This window comes from Centruroides sculpturatus, unplaced genomic scaffold (genome assembly GCF_000671375.1).
Source record: "Centruroides sculpturatus isolate CEXI.00-Female unplaced genomic scaffold, Cexi_2.0 scaffold528, whole genome shotgun sequence".
Lineage (NCBI taxonomy): Eukaryota > Metazoa > Arthropoda > Arachnida > Scorpiones > Buthidae > Centruroides > Centruroides sculpturatus.
The window spans coordinates 296737-313333 of NW_019384819.1; the positions used below are offsets into that span (position 1 = coordinate 296737).

General features: G+C 27.8%; 1 protein-coding gene across 1 annotated transcript in view; it reads right to left on the minus strand.

The window, feature by feature from the left end:
• The window catches only part of LOC111629898 (deubiquitinating protein VCIP135-like), an 86898-nt gene that overhangs the window by 32408 nt on the left and 37893 nt on the right, over positions 1 to 16597 (minus strand). Inside the window, exons 5-7 of the mRNA XM_023373826.1 lie at positions 14180 to 14419; positions 9774 to 9983; positions 1599 to 1683 (exon numbers count right to left, since the gene is read on the minus strand). Of these exons, the coding sequence (XP_023229594.1) occupies positions 1599 to 1683; positions 9774 to 9983; positions 14180 to 14419 (535 nt within the window). The remainder of the gene's footprint in view (positions 1 to 1598; positions 1684 to 9773; positions 9984 to 14179; positions 14420 to 16597) is intronic.

The window sequence follows — 16597 nt, forward strand, 5'->3', positions numbered from 1 at the left end:
ATTGTTATTTATCAAAAACTGCAGAAACAAAGAGAAATTATTTTAATTCATAGCTACATCTGTCCTAATTCTGTTTCCCTGAAGATAATTCTACAAAAATTTCAGACATAAAACAAAATTGTCTTTAATTTAATGAAATCAAAAATTTAATTTACTTAAAATATGAAGAAAAATTTTCATTTCTTGATATTTGTTATTGCTATTTAACATTTGTACATATAGAAAAAGTGTACAATTCTACTTCAGTTTGACAATCTATTACTCAGGAAGAACAAAATATAAAAGTTAGTCTGAATTAACATAAAAAATTTGCTAGTCTTGCAAAGAGAATATTGAATTATTTAAATTTTAAACTGATAGCTATTTGTTTAGTAAAATTACATTATTATCTTTCGAGTATTTATATGTGGTACGATCAAAAAGTTCGGGGACTGCAGTAATGTATGACAACAAAAGCATGTATTTAAAGTTATAGCGTATGAAATGAATTCTATCAAACCACCCCTACGTGTTCAGGTTGATTTTGCCCATGTCACATGATTAAACAGCGAGTACTGTTGTTTTTTTTCAGAGATAGTTACTTTTGTTTTGCAACGTAATAAAAATGGAGTTTCAAGAACAGCGCTGCATCATTAAATTTTGTCAGCGTTTAGGTAAAACATCTATGAAGACTTTAAAATTGCTAAGAAAGGTGTACGGTGATTCTACCATGGTGAAATCAAAGGTTTAAAGAGGGTCGAGAATCTATCGCAGATGATGAACGCTCTGGCCAATCTTCAACTTCATGGAATAAGGAAAATGTTGAGTTGGTCTCTCAATTATCTAGACATTTTACGTTGTTTGAGGGAATCCATTTGTCGTAAACGGCCGCAGATCTAGCGAAGTGGAGAGTGGTATCTTCTGCATGACAACGCACCTGCAAATCGGTCCCAAATGGTCACACAGTTTCTCACCAAATCTCAAATTAATGTGCTTCCACACCCCACCTACTCACCGGACTTATCTCCATGTGATTTTTATTTGTTTCCATCAATGAAAAATCATTTGCAGGAACACCGTTTTGTGTCATCAGATGAGGTTAGAGCAGCATTGCAAGAGGCCTTACGGGAGGTTTCAAAAAATGCCTTCCAGCAGTGCTTCCAGAAGTTATACGAGTGCTGGCAAAAGTGTATCGTTGCCCAAGGTGATTATTTTGAAAGTGGTTGTGCATAGGCAATATAAACTTTTTAAGGTAAGGAATTTTAAGCCAAGTCCCCGAACTTTTGGATCGTACTACGTATATTTTTATATCAATATTTATAAATTAAATCAATTCTCTGCTCAAAATATTTGGTAATATAATAGAAAATATTCTCTTCGCAATGTATAAAAAACTTAATAAACAATAGATTTTCTGTAACCTAATATGTCATCATATTAATTATTTATATATTCTTTAGAGTATAAAAGTAAGTCTATTAATATGTTAAGGATATTAAATCAAATCTTTCTTAATCCATCTATTCTTTATAAAATTGCAGTATGACATTTTAAATATATTTTTAGCATTTCAATTCTGAAAATTTTAATTTATTGTATTTAATGTAGTTTTAACTTACCCATGACACCATAAACATTTATCTAAAGTTAAGGGAGTTTCTGGAACTAGTTCATCTTTCTCTTGATCATAGCGACAAACAATACCTAAAAGCATTACATCAAATAAATAACTAAATTTATACTAGCATTCTACTGTTTATTTAAAAAATAAAGCTAATAATTACATTACTTATCATTAATGAACTATATGCTATTAATCTCTATCAGTAACACAGGATGAACAAACAAAATACTTGTAAAAAGATAAACTTGACAATATATGCAAGATATTTTAAATGGTATTTCTTGAATTTATACTATACAAATGTTAAACATTTGAGTATTTCTCATAACATGTAGCAGGACAGTAACAAGCATAACCAATTCATAACATGACCAAGTCACCAAAAACCATTTGTTTGTTCATTACAGTAATGTAACATTTGGGCGATCTGAATTGGGAGGATGCCTTCCAGTTATCCTGTAAGGTATTCCCCCAATTCAGATCACCTAAGTGTTGTATTTTAAGGGTAACTGGCCCCCTATTTAGGCATTAAAGACATGGAGAAAACCCAGAAAACTCCACATGGCCAGGATGTCCTGGTGAGGCATGAACCCATGACCAAACTACCAGTGTTCAGGAAACAGAACTACTTAGCCATCACCTAAACTTAATGCTGTGAAACTTTTCATTTGATCATATGCTATAATCTCTAATAAAGAAAATTAAAAGTTTTTTAATTTAAAGCAAAACCTAACGAAATACTAACTGAATAATTTTGAATTTTATTAAAATTAAAATAAATATTAAAAATAAAAAAATTCAGAAAGGCAATCAATTAATGTTTCTCATAAATCTGAAATCTGCCTGGATAACAAACCTGGATATTTCTTTACTTTTTCATTTAAATAATTGATATCCTCTTCCATCATGCTAATAAACTTTTTCATAAAGCATAACATTACCACTGTAATTTAAAAATGTATTGAAAAATAAGTGCAATATCATAAATTAAATATTTAATGTACTCTTACATTATAAAGCATATCATAATTTTGCCATGATAATTTACATTATAAAAACTAAATAATTTTTGTGTGCCATTTAAATTAAATTAGACATGTAAATATATTGGAATAAATATTTGATACTTCAAAATCATTTAACTAAAGAGTTACATAATATTTTAGTAAAAAGGTTTTTATTCATTTGATGGAAGGGTAAGTTAAGTATTTAATTCAGAAGTATTACATTTATTATGCATATATTCTGGTTTAGCCATTTCCATACCAAAATGTTTGCATGATTATTTTTCTGATAATGAATGATGTAATTTTTATTAATACATTTCCAAAACTAAGTCTGAACTTTAAGCAACACTGACATTTAATATTAAGTTTCTTAGTTTCTATAGCTTATTCACAAAAGTATCTAATAGTATGCATAAATGCAAATGGCATGAATTGCTAGTGTACAAGCATGCTTTACTCTGAAATCATCATAAATTAATTTATCACCTGATAAATCTTTTTTAGTCCAAGCAGAAAAGAAATGCCTCTTTCAAAAATTACACTCTATTAATTAAAATATATTTCACTAATGTTTTCAGTTTTTTTCAGTCTATCTTCAATTTTTTTGATATAAATGTTTATAATAATTGCAATAATATTAATATTTGCATTACTACTTGTAACACTACTATTTGCACTAAATGGGGGCGTCAGGACGTCGAAGCTGCGAGTGACTTTTTTTGTGAACCTTACCTTAGGATAGTGAAGTGACAAATAATAGTCTGTTTGATTAATTTATTACTAAATAAGTGCAAACTAATATTATATTACTTCAATTTAAAGAAAGAAAGTAATATTTCAAAAAAATAACATTATGCAAAGATCCCCAGTTAAGCGAGGTAGACTGCCACTTACAAGATCGAGAACAGAGAACAAACAAGATGATTCAGGTTCTTCAAGCTCAAAACTCATTACAGACTATGGAATACAGTTAAATAGTGATTTGCAAGAAGAAATAAGAGAGTATAACCAGCAAAATTTATTGAGTTCAACAGGTGAGTCATCTAATATTAATTCAAATTCAGTTACAAATCTTGCAAGTCATTTTGACACTTCTACGGCACTCTTATGGTCTAAAATATCTGATTTAATAAAGGACTCTAATGATAAACTACTAGAACAAATGGTCTATATAAAAGAAGATATAGAAAACATACGTCAGGACATACGTGAGTCCAAGGAAAAACAGCTATACATGGAGAAGGAAATTAAAAATTTACAACAACAATTAGAACAACAAAAAAGTGAAAACGAACTAATGCAATTCAAAATAGATTCTTTAAATAATGATTATAATTATAAAAAAGTAATAGTATACAATTATCCTGTTGAAAAATCTATATCTACATCAGAAATATATAAGTTTATGACAAATGTACTTAATATTAATGACATATCCCAATCTGATATAATAGAAACAAACTTAATAACAAAGAAACCTAACATAGTAGTAAGAATAATATTTAATAATAAGCAAATCCGTGATAAATTCTTCTATACTTTTATTCAAAAGAAACAACTAAGAAATACATCAAATGAATGGAAAGACATGCAAATGGCACCAGAATTAACCAAAAACTCAAGATTAAGAAGGAAAAAGTTACTCCCAATTTTTTATGAATGGCGAAAACAAAAAGATCAAGTTAAACTTCGTAACGATATATTAATGATAAATCAAGAAAAAATAACATATAGTTTAAAATTGTGTAAATTGGTTTATGTAAACAACTTTCATCCTTATAGTGACCAAATAGATATGAACAGCTGATACCATGACAAACAAAAATATAATCATTATAATAGAATCATAAAAAATAATCAAATGGTTTCCATTGTAAACTGGAATGGTCAAGGAATAAAAAATAAAATGTCATCAATAGTTAAAATTTGCACTAAATACGAACCGGATATTTTAGCAATTACAGAAACTTGGATTACTTCAAATTTATATTATAATAAAAAATTTTTCAACGATTATATAATAGAAGCGATACAAGCACAGAAACCGATTGGTCCGGGTCGGCCTAGCGGAGGAGTATGCATCCTTATAAAAAAGAACTTTGGGAAAATAATTGATATAAAAAAATTCAATAATTATATGATAATTCTTATCTCACCACTGAAGACTATCTTAGAAGATAAAATTAATAAATTCATAACATTATTAATAGCATATATTCAGCCTGATGATTTAAATAATTTAAAAAATTGTTTCAAAGTATTAGAAAGCTGGATACATATTTCTCCACTCATCTTAATAATGGGAGATTTTAATGCAAGGATTGGTGAATTAACAGACTCAAAATATAAAGGAACCAATCAATGCATAACTAATAATCGTATTTCAAAAGATAAGCAAACTAATAGATTGGGAAAATATCTTATCGAGTTACTAAAGGAACACAGATTATTTTTACTGAATGGTAGAATGCAACAGGATATTCCTGCTGAACACACTTGTTTAACTAATATGGGTGCTTCGACAATAGATTTCACTATCTGTTCTGAACAACTTTTGGATTATTGTGTGGAATTTCGAATTACGAATCTTGATAGTTCAGACCACTTTCCTACAATAGCAAAATTTCGCTTGTTTCCTTCTGAGAATTTAAATAATATAGAAAATTACAACTTCAAGATAAAGTATAAACTGGATAAATATAGATCGGAAATTGATACTCGATTAAAAAATATGCCGGAAGTAACTAACTACAATTGTGAAGAAGTATATAAAACATTCATAAATACAATGAATGATTACATAATAATAAGCAAAAATAAAAAATATATGCAAAATAAAAATATAAAAATCTGGTATGATGGTGATTGTCACAAAGGAAAACTCCGAAAGCAACAAAAATTAAAAATGTATAGACAAAATCCTAATCATGAAAATTTAATTAATTATAAAAATTCCAAACGAACTTATAATAACTTAATTAATACAAAAAAGAAAAACTACCTTCGCAGAATTGAATTAAATCTGATTAATAATACTAATAATAGCAAAGTATTTTGGAATACTATCAAAAGATTTCGAACAAAAGATAATTTAGGAAGTAGTAACATTGGAATAAGTTTTGAAAACTGGAAAAAATTCTATCAAAAATTCATCATAAACAACATAAAAATTCCAACGGAAAAAAATTACTATAGTGATGAGTATTTAAATGCTGATATGACTATGAACGAATTGGAGGAAGTTATTCAAAAAACCAAGAACAATACTACCCCTGGAGACGATAATATACCATCTAAATTCTTAAAAATTCTACCAATAGAATCCAAAATAAAACTATTGAAACTATTTAATACAATGTACAAAACATTATCCTATCCTGAATCATGGAATTCAATAATAATGACGACGATATACAAAAAGGGAGACCAAATGTCTCCAGAAAATTATAGACCTATAGCTCTGTTATCTACACTCAGAAAATGTTTTACATCGATACTGGCAATAAAATTTCAACATTGGATCAAAACCTATGAGTTGGAAGCAGAATTTCAGTTTGCTTATACAAAAAATAAAGGCACCGAATCTGCAATATTTACCTTAATGATGATTATTCAAATATATTTAGTTAAAAAACATAGAAAAATATATGCAGCATTTATAGATATAACAAAGGCATTCGACTCAGTATATGTACCACTACTACAACAAAAACTTAAGGAAAATGGTGCAAGTTCCCAATTTATAGAAACAATAGCATTACTATTTCAAAATTACAAAATAAAGATTAAGCAAAATAAGAATACTCTTCCACCAATAAGGCATTCACGTGGTGTACTTCAAGGAGACCCACTATCTCCATATCTATTTAATTTTTATCTGGCAGATATAGATTATCTTTTCTCTGAAGCAGATGATGGAGTAATCATAGGAAATAAAGCATTCCATTATATATTGTTTGCGGATGATCTGGTCGTGATAGCACCGACAAAAATCTCACTCCAAAGGAAAATAAACCAAATAAATTTGTATTTCAAGTCCAAATATTTAGCAATTAATCCAAGCAAAACTAAAATAATTATCTTTCGGAATAACAGTAAAATATCCATCAATGAAACAAAAATTTATCTCGAAAAAATTTTACTACAAACAGTGAATGAAATAAATTACCTAGGAGTTAATTTCGACTGGAATCTAACATTTAAATCGCATATATCTAAACTTAAAAATAAAGTTAAACAAGCAATAGATAACCTTCTATTTTTGTGCAGCAAATTAAAAACTTCAGATTTAAGAATACATATGAAACTTTACAGCTCGATTATTAATCCAATGTTATTTTACGCCAGTCCTATTTGGTGCTTGGACTATTTCTACCAACTCGAACAATTCCACATTTATTATCTACGCAGACTATTTCACATAGAAAGAACAGTACCGGGATATGCACTACGTCATGAAACTAATCGAATATGGTTATTCCCGTTTATATTAAAGCGAATTATCAAATTCTTCTACAAACTTAATTTCAAATGTGATAATAATTTAACTATTTTATACCATGAAAATATTAGACAAAGTAAACTACAAAAAAATAAACAACTATGGTATAACAAGCTGCAAACTATCTTCAATTCCTTTGGAGTATCAGTTCTATTATTTAAAGATAAAATTCAAGATTGGAAAACAGGTTATTCATTGATGTTAGAATCAGCTATAGCTCAATCTATAACAAAAGATCAGGACTCTCTTTATAGCAGTAAATATCACTCGTGGTACTTGGATATATTTGAAATACCTTCAATGCAATCATATATATGGCAATCGGTAAATTTGAACATAAAACGATTTATAATGCAACTTCGTCTAAACAAATATTCGCTGTATGTTAACAATACTTATATAAGTTTACTAACTAAATGTTTTTTATGTAATGCTGACGTTTTAACACCTTACCATTTGATATTAACATGTCCAAAGTTAAAGGAACTTCGTGAACATTATGATATAAATAGCACTTATAAATGCAACTCGCTAATAGAATTGTTAAAAAATTTTAACAATATGAGTAAAAAAGAATTATATAATATTTATAATTATTTTTGTAAAATAATAGAAACTTATAATAACAAAATAAATTAAATTAAAGAATATGTGAATATGTACGCGAGTAATAAGTGCAAATTAAATAATTAATGGAAAAATATTGTTTTATTAAAGATAAATATGGACACATGAAACTACAACCCCTTGTAATAGGGAAGTAATTCCCAATAGACAATAAACTTTTTCTGATTTCTGATATTTGCACTAAATATTCGTATTATTAATAGTTGTTGCACAAAGAGATATTTATAGATTAAAATAAAATTTTATAATTATCATTGGCTACATATAAATATAAATATCATCTGAATAAACACTATTTCTGTCTGCTATTTATATTATTATTGGTATCTAAAAGATTGCATTAAGCCTATTATTAAAACCATTCATTAACTGAAGTTATAAATAAAATCAGAATATTTATCATTTAATAACAATTGAATAAGAAAATCACTTCTAAAGACAAATTAATTAACAGTAAAGGACTAATATTGGCTTGTTTCCAATACTGAATAATAATATAGAAATTTTGTACTGGAGAGAGAAGATAATTCATAATTTAAAAAAAAAAAAATCAGATAAATATTTCAAAGCAAAACAATGCATTCTGATTGAGATACAAGGGTGTTTTTTTTTCAACCTCCGATGGTCCATAAAACAAAGACACGTGTAAATAACAAAATGAATTTATTACCAAAAGTTAGGTACAAACATGGTTACTTTTCAACATAATCACCGTGAAGATTGAGGCATTGTCATATCTGTGGATGATCTTTGAAATCCCCTCATCATAGAATGTTGCTGCCAGTGATTGAGATGGGCCTTAATGTTGTTTTGAAGATCGTCATTAGTCTCAAACCTCTGCCCTGCTAGCCACATTTTCAGTTCAGAAAAGAGGTAGAAGTCTTCACCACCTTTAAACACCCAGCGTATAGCCCCGATTTAGCGCCGAGCAACTTCNGCCAGTGATTGAGATGGGCCTTAATGTTGTTTTGAAGATCGTCATTAGTCTCAAACCTCTGCCCTGCTAGCCACATTTTCAGTTCAGAAAAGAGGTAGAAGTCTTCACCACCTTTAAACACCCAGCGTATAGCCCCGATTTAGCGCCGAGCAACTTCCACCTTTTTTCTGAACAGAAAAAGTGACTAAGAGGGCAGAGGTTTGAGACTAATGACAATCTTCAAAACAATGTTAGGGCCCATCTCAAGTCACTGGCGGCAACATTCTATGACAAGGGGATGGAAAAGCTCATCCACAGATATGACAAATGCCTCAATCTTCACGGTGATTATGTTGAAAAGTAACCATGTTTGTACCTAACTTTTGGTAATAAATTCATTTTGTTATTTACACTTGTCTTTTTTTTATGGACTATCAGAGCTTGAAAAAAAACAGCCTACATAGAATTGATGCTACAAGTATTAAAGAAACCAGTAGAAATTCTCTGAATATTAAACATTAAATTTTGCCAAGAGTAATTAAATTACAGGTCATACAATAAAAATACAAGACAAAAACAAAAGTAACAATCAGTATAAAATAATTCTCAATATAAATTATGAAAATACCAAAATGAATCTTAACAGTTTCAATTATGAAAAGATAGTTGTTTTTCTCATAATTTATATTTTAAATAATTTTATTTTCTCAAACAATATAATGACTTCTACAATCATAATTAAATAAAATTTTAATCTTATTAAAAACTAAAACACACATTTTTCCGAAGAAAACTTTTATATTGGTATTTTCAGAAATTATTTTCACATACATAAAGCTCAAAATTTTCTTATTTAGATGGTAAAAACATGTTGAAATAGAATTAGCCTCCAAAATTAGAAATAAAACAAAGTATCTATATTTTAGAACAAAAATAATAATTTACAGGAATTGTAAAGATTTGCTAATTATTAAAACAATTTATAAGATGTTTTCTAAGAAAAGATATAGTTCATCAAAATAATCCCATTTTTCAATAACTATTAATACAATAACTAAATTCAAGGCTAAACAAATATATTTTTAAGTATGTTTTAAAATCTTGAAACTTTTTCAATACCTCTATGACTAAAACAATAACGTTTATTAGGTTGCAGAGGTCCATGTGAAGAAAGAGCAATTTTATACAAAGAGCCTCCTTTAACAAACCAATCATGAGAACACTGTTGTTCACAAATACCATCACATAATAAACAACGATATAGTCTTTTTTCTTGTACGGCTTGTTGTGTGGCTTGTATTACAACTTGTGGTTTTGCACCAACAATACCTAAAATACAAAATTCATTAAATTTCTTTACTCATTATATTTTTAATAATTGATAAACGTTTTTATTTAATAATCATAATTAAGTCTTATCTATAGATATTTCCAATATTCAATTATAATAAAATTCAAAAATTATAATTTAAAAAATTTTATTTTTTTTATATTCAATTGACAAAGTTATTACTTTGTCAACTGAATATAAAAATTACATTTTGATCAAAATAAGAAAACTTGTAATAATTTCTTTTATATTGCATTGCATTTCAATGTAATATAAAGAAATTAATAATAATAATAATCATCATCATATCATAAAAAAATATCTTTCTAAATAAGAATATTTCTATTAGTTTCTTTAGAATGAATTATTGGCATGAGATATTTGTTTGTTTATGAACAAAAATAAATGATCAGAAAGCATTCAAACTAATTCTTAAAATATTTTCTGTATTGTTTTTTTATATAGATATATTACTTCTTGTAATACATCTGTAATACAAATTCTTATATATATTATTATTCAGATAATAATTGAAGCTTCTTACACTTATACCTAAACACACATACACAATTTATATAAATTAAATTACAGTACCAAGAACATGTCAAACTGGCTGGAAATTTGCATGATGGCTAGATCATGTTAGGGAATGAAAATGATTACAACAGCAGTACATTATGCAAAATTTGTGTGCAAGCCACATCCACTTAACTATTCTGTTGAAGATATAAATATAAACAGTATAGCTTATGTATCTATAATTGTGTCACCCTAATTCTAGCATGTTACTTTGTTAGTGAATGCCACATTTTTGCTTGAAGCAAAACAGGATTGTGGAACTTCAATAAGATGGCTTATTTTTCTGCAATATTTCCACTCATGTTGGAAGATATGCAAATGACAATGCTGCAAATATAGTGCCAGTGGAAAGAAGGTTGTATGCACTAACATGAGGAGTCAGGAGCAAAGTGTTACATAACATGAACAAGCTGAGCAGCACTTATATTCCAGAGCATTGGAACATTAATGGACAATGGAGGATTGTCATATACCAGGAAATATCTACAAGCTCTATCCAACAGCATTTGTTGCAGATAGATTTTTCACTTATCATTCATCATTGCAATTTCTTTCAACCTTATACCATCATCATTGGTGATGCAGCAGTTCCCTAAGAAGAAACACTGGGAGAAATATAACATTTAACTAACACTGCATCATGTTTTCTGATAAATTGCAGTTTAGCCTGGAGCATCATTAGCCCTAGCATGGATTGTTATGGTGTGAAATGCTATTGAGTTTAAACTCAGGCTTTTAGAATCTAAAATATGACTCACATCAACTATTAACTGTTATGAATATGATTAGCAATGGTAAAAGAAATTATTTAAAAAATTCTCCTCTAGTACCATTTTAATTTTAAAGTTCTGTTTTACTTGCAGACTTCCTGGCATCATCTTCCAACAAAAAATATCTGACTGCATGGATTATTCAGAAAATTTTGCATCTCATGGGTGCAAGGAATGTTTGAGATCAAATGATTTATCATCACAGTCAATATCAATAAGGATGCCTAAAATTTTGATTTTGAGTCTGGAATAGGACTTTCTTGTACAGTGCAAGTGGTGAAGGTTATGTATGTGGACGAGTGCATTCAGGAGAAAGGCTCATAATTCTCATTAAAATTCTACCTTCAGTTTTGTATATAATCTGACAAAAGTCACAGTTTCATCAGCTTCCTTATTTGTCTGGGGAGTTGTTTTACTTATAAAATCCAAGTACAGAGGAAAAATTCTAGATCCAGAAGGTAAAGAAAGGTCAATTAAATCCTGGTGTTGAAAAGCATACCTATCCAGTAGAATGCTAAGTTGCTGTACCAAGTTAAAAATTAATCTGAGATAATGGAGAGTGCATACGGTGGATTTTGTTAACTCCACTGATTAAAAAAAACAAGAATACTAAGCAGTTTACAATAATTAACAATAGAAAAGCATGCAAGGCTTCTCTATTAAGTCATAGGGCACTCTCCTCTTAGTTGAGAGGAGTGCCCTATAATTCAAGGACACAGGATTTTATAGATTTGGTTCTTGATTAAACATTTCAATAGCTCTCAAATATTCTTCTTCATGACTTGATTGACCTCTCACTTGTTTCTAAGTGTAATTAGATACTATTTTGATCATAAGAAAGATTTGACATCAACAGGTAATTTGATGCTGACTTTGATTCTAACATGGAGATGTTTGTTGACATTGAAACCCTCATTGTCTGGAAGCAGATAATTCCTCCTGACAGTTATTATTCCAAAGTACAAACCATTCAAAATTCAAATGACAAAAAAAGGATTATTAAAAGGAATTCCTTTTAGAATTAAAGTTGTTATTATTATTATTAATTTCTTTTTTGAGGAGGAAGGTTTGGATCATGTCTAGGACCTCACAGGTTACACTTTTCCTTTAGCTTGTGAGACCAATTTATTGCTTATTGAAATGTCTGAAACATGACTGCTTGGCAACTTGTTTGTTGTACCACATCAGAATTATCAAGAATGATCTCTGGAGCTGAACAAAGATATCATGGTATGTAATGCTAAAAATAGCCATCTAAGATCTCTACCATTCAATGCCACATTATACATTAGCTGTTATTACTGATAGGTACAGTCAGTAATGGCAACTGGGGAAATCCTGGACACTAGGTAAAGCCAGACATAAAATTTCAAAAAAATAAAAGGTTGGGCAGTGTGTCATGATTCCTGCCAGCCACTTAGTAATGGATTTGTTTTTATGTTTGTGCATTTTCATCCATGTTTTGTTTTCATCCAGCTGAAAATTCATTGTTTTTAGAAACTTTTCAGTTAAATTTTTATTGAATAATATATTCAGATTTTAGATATCTCTATAAGTGTGGATTATAATGTATTTTGTGATATTTATTTGTGATACATCAAAAACATAGCTAAAGTAATGTCTTGCTTTCCAAAGCTGATTAGAATCAAACAATCCAATTTGTGGCAATTACATAGGCAGTATTATAGTGTCCAGGATTGCCTCAGGTTTACTTTATGGTATAGTTACTTAGTTTTTCTCATAATACACTACAATTTTAGGTTGGCATGATCAGGATCTGCTGTTGACCATGACAAGCTAAATTTGTAGTGATTTAATATTTGAGATGTTCATAGCCCTTTTTTTATAAACTGATGAACTTATCGTATTTCAATTTCATTGTATTTCAATGAATATGTTAAGTAAATTTTATCTTTATTTTATTTGTCTGCAAAATTTTGTTCACTTTCTAGCTGACCATCCTTACCCCAAGTACTGTCTGGTACTATATCACATGGTAATACCAGACACTGAACAGTTGTCTAGTTTTTTTTTTATTTTTTGATGGAAAATAATAGGTCAACTTTTTTAATGTCTCATACCTTATAGTAGCCACTAGATTAGATCTTTTTTATACCAATTAATATTCCAAATTTTCTCTAATGGATCTTGTGAGACAGACTAAAATTTAACTTGTCAGATTCTCTAAGTCTCTCTCTACCAAACATCATATCTTCTGCTGTACCTAAAATTTTGTATTTCTAATCACTAGACCTATCAAATATCAAGCATCAAGATAATTACCACATAAACTTCACTTCATTGTATAGTACCTTTTGGTTTCGCAATTTCTGTAAACAACTGTATATGTATGTACATGCATATGTGTATGTACAAACTTTTTTGTATGTGTTTATCTGCAACAATTTTATGAAAACACAAAAACTATAATTGGATGTAAAAGAATTACTAATGTTATAAATTTGAGTAATTTTTTCATAAACATTATCAAATATATTAATATATTTAATCCTTCAGCCATATTGCTCAAATTATTAATCAGAGAGATACCATTCAACGGGATGTAAATTAAGCACAATAAATCACAAATGAGGCTACTGAATTGCAATAATACAAAAAAAATCTTTATTTGCAAACTACAAATGTAAGAGGACACCTTTGTTCTCTGACTTCTCTAATCATTATGCAACTTCCCTTGCATGCATACTCAAAAAATTGTGGGTAAAGTGTCCCAAAAAATTTAAATGTAAAAAAAAAACATTTTTTGTTTACAATAACTATTATTTAAATATTAAAATTGTTATATAAAAATGTCTAAAAATAATAACATTAAATAAAATAAATACCAGTTCTTTGATATGCATAATGATGTACATCTGCCACTAAAGCTGGATGAACATTGTATTTTTCCATAAAAACTTCTTCCATTGCAGAGGCTAATCTTAATATATATTGATCACCTAGAGTTCTTTCACCACCAATAATACAACAGCCACAATCATCAAATTCCATGTATTTATCAATTAAATTTTGAGGAACACCCCAAACTTTAGGAATCAAATGACGAGGTAATTTTGGAAGTATTTCTACAACAGAATAGATTATAGACATTTATATATCATTGTTAAATAAAATAATATATATATATTATATACATTATATTTTCAAACTGTAGTATAATGACTTTAATATAAATTTAAAATATATTCAGTATAATTTTTTTTAATATTAATTTTAATGTTAAGTGAAGCATGAAATGTCATAACAGCTTATATTTACATCATTTTGATATTCCAGAGAATTTGTAACCTAATGAGTTTGTTACTATTTTATTGTAAAATTGAAATGAATTCATTCACTAGAAAATGTTTTTTACCTCTCCTGAAAAATTTCTTTTTTGGGAGATGCCATATTTACAATGCCATAATGTTGAAAAATTTACAACATTATGGCATTGCACACTTCAAGTACTGAATTATTGAAAAAATTTCTAAACTGAATTTCTGGTTTACATACTTTACTGTACTGCACAACGAAAAGTTGCAGTCAATTGTCATTTTAATTCCAATATACTATGTCCAGCCAATTAAATTATCTATGATATTATTCCATAAATTTGTTAATATGTTTATTTCTACAAAATTTCTTTGAAAGAACTAAGCACATGTTTTATTTATTAATCTTATTTTCCTATGTCAGTTTAAAAAATGACAGGAGACAACAACTTTTTGTTAGATATAATACTATATTAGTTTTCCTCTGGTTTAATGTTTTAACAGTTTTTATGAACAATTTTGCTTTCAAGTAATGTGTTAAGTTTTATATTTTTTTCAACATTATTATTATTTAAGAAATAATTTAAAGATAATAAATCTATTGATAATCAGCAAATTAATATGAAAATAATTCTTAAAGTGTATTTTTCCATTAAACTTAAGAATTAATGGAATCATTTATTCATGATCAGAAGACAGTAAAAGAAGAAAATAGTGGATAGATGAAATAAATAAAATAATGAAAGTTTTACTAATATTAATATTAGTGACAAAAAATAAAGCTCAACAGATAACAAAAGATGACCAGAATCTTACAATTTTTAAAAAAGCAAATCAGAACATATAGACATGATGATGATAAACACAGAACATTTATGAGGAACATGCATCATAATGAATGAAAATCTGTTGATGGGGAAAATGAAATTTGTTGGTTTTATGTAACAGTAAAGATGAAAAATTATACAAATTACATGATAAAATAACTGGGTTATTGTAAAAAAAATTTTCTGTTTTATTTATTCACTGACCTTTTGAATTTTCATNAAATAATTTAAAGATAATAAATCTATTGATAATCAGCAAATTAATATGAAAATAATTCTTAAAGTGTATTTTTCCATTAAACTTAAGAATTAATGGAATCATTTATTCATGATCAGAAGACAGTAAAAGAAGAAAATAGTGGATAGATGAAATAAATAAAATAATGAAAGTTTTACTAATATTAATATTAGTGACAAAAAATAAAGCTCAACAGATAACAAAAGATGACCAGAATCTTACAATTTTTAAAAAAGCAAATCAGAACATATAGACATGATGATGATAAACACAGAACATTTATGAGGAACATGCATCATAATGAATGAAAATCTGTTGATGGGGAAAATGAAATTTGTTGGTTTTATGTAACAGTAAAGATGAAAAATTATACAAATTACATGATAAAATAACTGGGTTATTGTAAAAAAAATTTTCTGTTTTATTTATTCACTGACCTTTTGAATTTTCATAATTACTTTCTTTAGAATATTTATGTTATGTAAAAAAATGTAATTTAAAAATGATTTTTTACTTAAAATATGTCATATACATGTGATGTCAGATATTGATTTTCTAATGTCACAAACTAAAATTATTAATTAACACTTCTGAAATGCAAAATTATTTGAAATAAAAAAAATTAAAAGATAAAATTATGCATTGTATTAATAAGCCATGTCTCATAAAAAAAAAATCATTTAAAATTGATTTTCATTCATAGTAAAATATTACAAATATCAGGTCAGTCCATAAGTTTGTGGGTATTTTATGACCTTGAGAAAAATCTTGTTTTGCTGTTAAAAATGCCAGTCTAATATGATATTTTTTACACTGAAGTGTTAAGTTGGATCTCATTCATATAATACTGTTCAGAATTGGGAACATTTCAGTTGTTTATTTTTGTTAAAATGGAAGTAACAGATGAATATAAGAGACATGTTT